This window comes from Rhinopithecus bieti, unplaced genomic scaffold (assembly GCF_001698545.2).
Source record: "Rhinopithecus bieti isolate Rb0 unplaced genomic scaffold, ASM169854v2 scaffold_31173, whole genome shotgun sequence".
NCBI classification, from domain to species: Eukaryota; Metazoa; Chordata; class Mammalia; order Primates; family Cercopithecidae; genus Rhinopithecus; species Rhinopithecus bieti.
This window is the reverse complement of record NW_016813861.1, coordinates 1509696-1514894: the sequence shown is the minus strand read 5'-3', so window position 1 is coordinate 1514894 and position 5199 is coordinate 1509696. Positions and strand designations below refer to the sequence as shown.

Below are 5199 nucleotides of genomic sequence, written 5' to 3'. Positions count from 1 at the left end.
TTTTTTTTTTTTTTTTAACTGAATTAGAAAAAATACGTATTCGATTCTCATTTGATTCTCTACTATTTAACACTAAAGAGCTTGGGCACAAAGCCCACAAAAGAAATGCAGAGACCTCTAGGAGGAAGAACCACAGCTAAATGTCAGTGTTGAATTAGGATAAAAATAGAAAAGCTGATTTTCCTTACATTAGGGTTTATTTTTAAAACTGGATATTCATTCAGAAGCCTCAGGAGACAAAGGAGGGGAAAGTGAAAGCTTCTCTAAGATAATTGTTTTAAAGACCCTTCCAGCCAGGCTCAGTGGCTCACGCCTGTAATCCCGGCACTTTGGGAGGCCAAGGTGGATAGATCACCTGAGGTCAAGAGTTCGAGACCAGTCTGGCCAACATGGTGAAATCTTGTCACTACGAAAAACTCAAAAATTAGCCGGGCATGGTGGCAGGTGCCTGTAATCCCAGCTACTCAGGAGGCTGAGGCAAGAGAATCCCTTGAACCTGGGTGGCAGAGGTTGCAGTGAGCCAAGATTGCAGCACTGCATTCCAGCCTGGGCGACAAGAGCAAGACTCCATCTCAAAAAAAAAAAACAACCCTCCCAGAGAGGCTTGTGTAATAGGGATTATCTGTCAAATCCAGGACTGTGTGTGTGTGTCCATCCATGTGTCTATCTATCCATCCACCTACCTACCTACCTATCATCCTGCTGCCCAGTGATTATTTGCTCCTGGTTTTTGTCTGCCTATAATGTTTACACTGACACCATGCAACCATGGTGATGGCTGGCCGCCAGAATTATAATTGTTCCTGAACTCTACCTGTCATTTTCACAACTATTTCTGGCCCCTAATCCAGGCAGCTGAGTGTTTGCTGGCAGTAGCATCAGCAATGACTAGAATGTCCCTGGAAAATAGTGTCTGCCTATGCTCCATCCTAGAGAAAAATTCCTAACATGTTCTCCGAGCTTTTTTTTTATGGTCTTCCTTATATGTCCTGGAGAGCCAAGGCAAAGACCCACCAACACAGAATGATTGTTGTCTTATAAATGTGCAAAGTTTCTGCCATGTTACTTCCTCTGAATTCATCCATAAAAACTAAGTAAAAGATAGCATCGGAATCTAAAATTAAGCTGTAAAAATTCTGGCAATTAAACATATAATATAAAATGAGTGACCTTGCCAATTTTAGGTTCGAACAAAATTACTACGCCAAATCAATGTCCTATCCACAAAGAAAAAATTATATTTAAAAAAGTAAGTTGCTGCTGAGCCAGAATGGGAAACAAAGCCCGATTGTAAGTGAGCAGGTTCTAAAATAGCCAAGGTGGTCTGGGGGTTCCATGATGACACCTGAATTTTAATGCATAAACTTTCATGTGAGCTGTGTAGTCAGGTGATCTCCCAGACAGATGGCTCCCTTATCTGTGAGATCCACAATACAATTGTGTGCTGTTTGCATTATCTTAATCTTGGCCCAACTTGAGAGTTTTTGTTTTTGTTTTTTGAGACAGCCTCACACCATCATCCACGCTGGAGTGCAAGATACTGGCTGGGCACAGTGGCTCACGCCTGTAATCCCATCACTTTGAGATCCCAAAGCAGGAGGAGCACTTGAATTTGAAAACAGCCTGGGCAACATAGTGAGACCTTGTCTCTAAAAAAAATGAACAAAATTAGCCAGGCATGGTGGCGTGTGCCTGTAGTCCCAGCCACTTGGGAGGCTGAGGTGGGAGGATCAATTCAGCTTGGGAGGTGGAGGCTGCAGTGAGCCAATATTGCACCACTGCACTCCAGCATGGGTGAAAAAGTGAGACCCTGTCTCAAAACGAAACAAAAACAAAGTAGGTCTCCTCCCTCTGCCCAAACCGTAAGTATGGATACATGCCAGGCTGATATGAGACAGCCACAGAGCAGAGGACAAAAGAAATCATTAGAAGACTCCCTGGAGCAGACAGGAAGCACCTAGGCTCAGGCGGGACCTCCTGCCATCTAGGACTAGAGCTAGCTGGCTGCAGCTTTGCAGACCTGGGTTCATCTGCAGAGGCTCAGGCTGCCAGAGCAATGTGGCATCTCCAAAATAAAAATTTGTTTTTGCCTCAGTAGAGTAAGGTAAAAGGAGGCTTGGTTACAAATTGAAGTTATTCTTCCAGCATCATCCCTGAACATCCAAGGGTTGCCATTGGTAGTTTCGTCTTTGATGAAGAAGGCAGCAATAACGACAGCTGACCATGCTCGTCCCTCAACATAAACACAGGACCATTGCTCTGTTGCTAGGGTGGACCCTGCGGTGCTGCAGGCAGCAGGGGTGCGGTGCTGCAGGCAGCAGGGGTGGGGGTGGAGGGCTTTTTAAAAAAATGTGCTAAGTTTTCGGGAGGCCACAGTAAGAATAGTTAACAAGGTAGTGAAGAAAGAATAAGCCTTATTTAAATATGCAGGTCTAGAAAGGGTATGCAAACTGTTTTTGACACATTTTCACTTGGTGGAAAAAAAAGGAGTGAGTTTTGTGAGCTTTTCCTTCTGGATCTTAAAAATAAAATAACCTATTTGCCCTCAACTGAGAAGGAACAGAGCAGAGCTGAGGCAGAAGCCTCTTACCTAGCCAGGCTTGGTGGCTCACGCCTGTAATCCCAGCACTTTGGGAGGCCGAAGCGGGAGGATTACCTGAGGTCAAGAGTTCCAGACCAGCCTGGCCAACATGGCGAAACCCCATCTCTACTAAAAATACAAAAATTAGTGGGGCGTGGTAGCGGACCCTGTAAGCCCGCTCCTCAGGAGGCTGAGGCAGGAGAATCGCTTGAACCTGGGAGGCAGAGGTTGCAGTGAGCCGAGATTGTGCCATTGCACTCCAGCCTGGGTGACAGAGTGAGACTCTGTCTCAAGAAAAAGAAAAAAAAAGAAGCCTGTTATCCAGGAATGTGTGTGAGTCTCTAAGCCTGGGAGGAGCCCCAGCCCAGCATGACTCCCCTGGCTCCCAGGGAAGAGGGAGCTTTGCTGGATTTAGTTTTCAAGTATTATGTAGTTCAAAGGAAGCAAAGGCTATTTTTAAAAAACATAAAATTTAAGAGTGGCATCCCATTTGCAAGCACTTAACTCACTGTGTGTAGGGAACACTGTGGTTGGGGCTGAAGGCAGAGGCTTCTGAGGGCCTCCTGCGGGCACAGTACTGAGTTTTCAGAGATGCCAAGACCTGCCTCCAATAACCAAGTTTCTATTCAATCTTCAGGAAAGAAGTGTTGTAGAAGACAATTCTTGGGACACAAAGTCCAGGCTCAGCAAAAATGATTTAAATGTTGAAGCACTGATTAATCTGGTAAGCTAATAATTACATAATGTAAATTTACCATTGGTTTTGCTCCTGACAGTGAAATTTCAGCCTTTATTCTGGCTAGTTCTTTGTTTTCCTTGAAAATTTCCCTTTGGGGATTAAAAGAAAACCTCAAGTATAATTAGAGATAATTCAGCTGGCAGACTTATTTTTCAAATAAGCCCTGGACTGAAAAGAAGTTGAGCCAGAAGGACAGCAGTGTAACTATCTTGGAGCAAAACCAATCTGTATGTTACTCCCTGACTTTCTTCTATGATACTAGGAGGTCTTTTAAAGAAATGGCATGGGGACAAAGCCTCACAGTTTCTAATTAATCTACCAACTTACAGTCTGACTTCAAAAGTTGAGTCTAATGAACACAATGTCTAGGGCTCGTCTTTCTATGTCAAAGGTAAAGTGTGGAGGAAGCGGCAGCCTCGGCAGAGGCCAGTCCCATCCTGTGTAGCCCAGGGCATGGGCACGTTGTTTTGTTTTCTTCAACACACAAACATACTTATTATCACCTTTCATTTTCAAAATCCTATAAAAGACACATTCCTAGCCACATTTGATAGACAAAGGACTAGAGTTAAGAAAAGTTACATGGGGGAAAAAAAGTCAAATGACTTCCCTAAGGCCAGACAATTGGGCAAGAAAAATCTTAAGTCCTGCAGCCCTGAGCTCAGACCTGGGGCTCTTTACCCGCCCCAGACACCCTCGCTGTATCCATCTGCTGCAGACAGCGCAGGCTGTGGAGCCCCAGGACATGGGTGCCCACTCATCCCAAACCCATCCCTAGGAACACCCAGGAGGAACGTGTTGCATAGAGCAGGGGATATGAGGGTATCTCATCTGACTATTGGTAATAATACCTGACAGTGTTTCCAGATAACAACCAAAGGTTTAACAATGAAAACCTTAGTTCAAAATGATTATAAATGTTGGATAACTCCAATATTTAAAAATATATACATACAGAAATACACATATAATATTAAAAAAATATATGGGCTGTAAGCCAACTGACAAGTGGGATGCAGATGTATTTTTTACCTCATTAGATATGTCTAAATAGGTAGTCTATACAGACCATGTGTTGGGAAAATAAGAAGAGTTTGGCAGCTCATGCTTGCAATCCCAGCACTTTGGGAGGCCAAGGTGGGTACATCGCTTAAGCAGAGGAGTTTGAGACCAGCCTGGGAAACATGGCAAAACTCTGTCTCTACAAAAAAAAAATACAAAAATTAGCCTGTTGTGGTGGCTACTCTGGTGGCTGAGGCAGGAGGATCGCTTGAGCCTGGGAGGTCGAGGCTGCAGTGAGCCGTGATTGCACCACTGCACTTCAGCGTGGGTGACAGAGGGAGACCCTGTCTCAAAATAAAAAACTGAAAAAAAGAAGAGTGTGTTTATAATATTTCAACTACAGTGAGTTCTCTCATTTTCTCTTAAGTTATTTTACATTATAATTCCAGTTAGTGAAATTATGGTTAACGCATCTTGGTGAAGATCACATAGCATTACACATTTTTTCATTTTAAACAAGACACTTATTTAAACAACAGGGTGCTTGACTTGAAGGAAAAACTATCTGGGAATCATTTTTATCAACTAATTGATCCTCACTTAAAGACAGATTGTCCTACATATAAGAGGTAGGTACAGAAATGTTATAAAATTTGCCCTTCGTGTTACAATGATAAATGAAAAACATTAGAATTCTCCAACTGAACAAGGTATGCAAGGATTTATATATATATATACACACACATACATATATATACACATATATACATATATACACACACATATACACATATATATATGACTATTGGTAATAATACCTGACAGTGGTCTCAAGATAACAACAAAAAGTTTGACAATGAAAACATATATATATATA

At 42.7% G+C, this 5199-nt stretch overlaps 1 protein-coding gene across 5 annotated transcripts in view; it reads left to right on the top strand.

Annotated features, from left to right (window-relative positions):
- Positions 1–5199, top strand: part of ECT2L (epithelial cell transforming 2 like) — a 124173-nt gene that overhangs the window by 82620 nt on the left and 36354 nt on the right. For all 5 annotated transcript variants that reach the window (XR_001880846.1, XR_001880847.1, XM_017848982.1 and 2 more), the window contains exon 13: positions 3219–3305. Coding sequence is in view for 3 of the 5 variants with exons in the window: in XM_017848982.1 (XP_017704471.1) it covers positions 3219–3305 (87 nt within the window). In the remaining 2 variants the exon portion in view is untranslated. The remainder of the gene's footprint in view (positions 1–3218; positions 3306–5199) is intronic.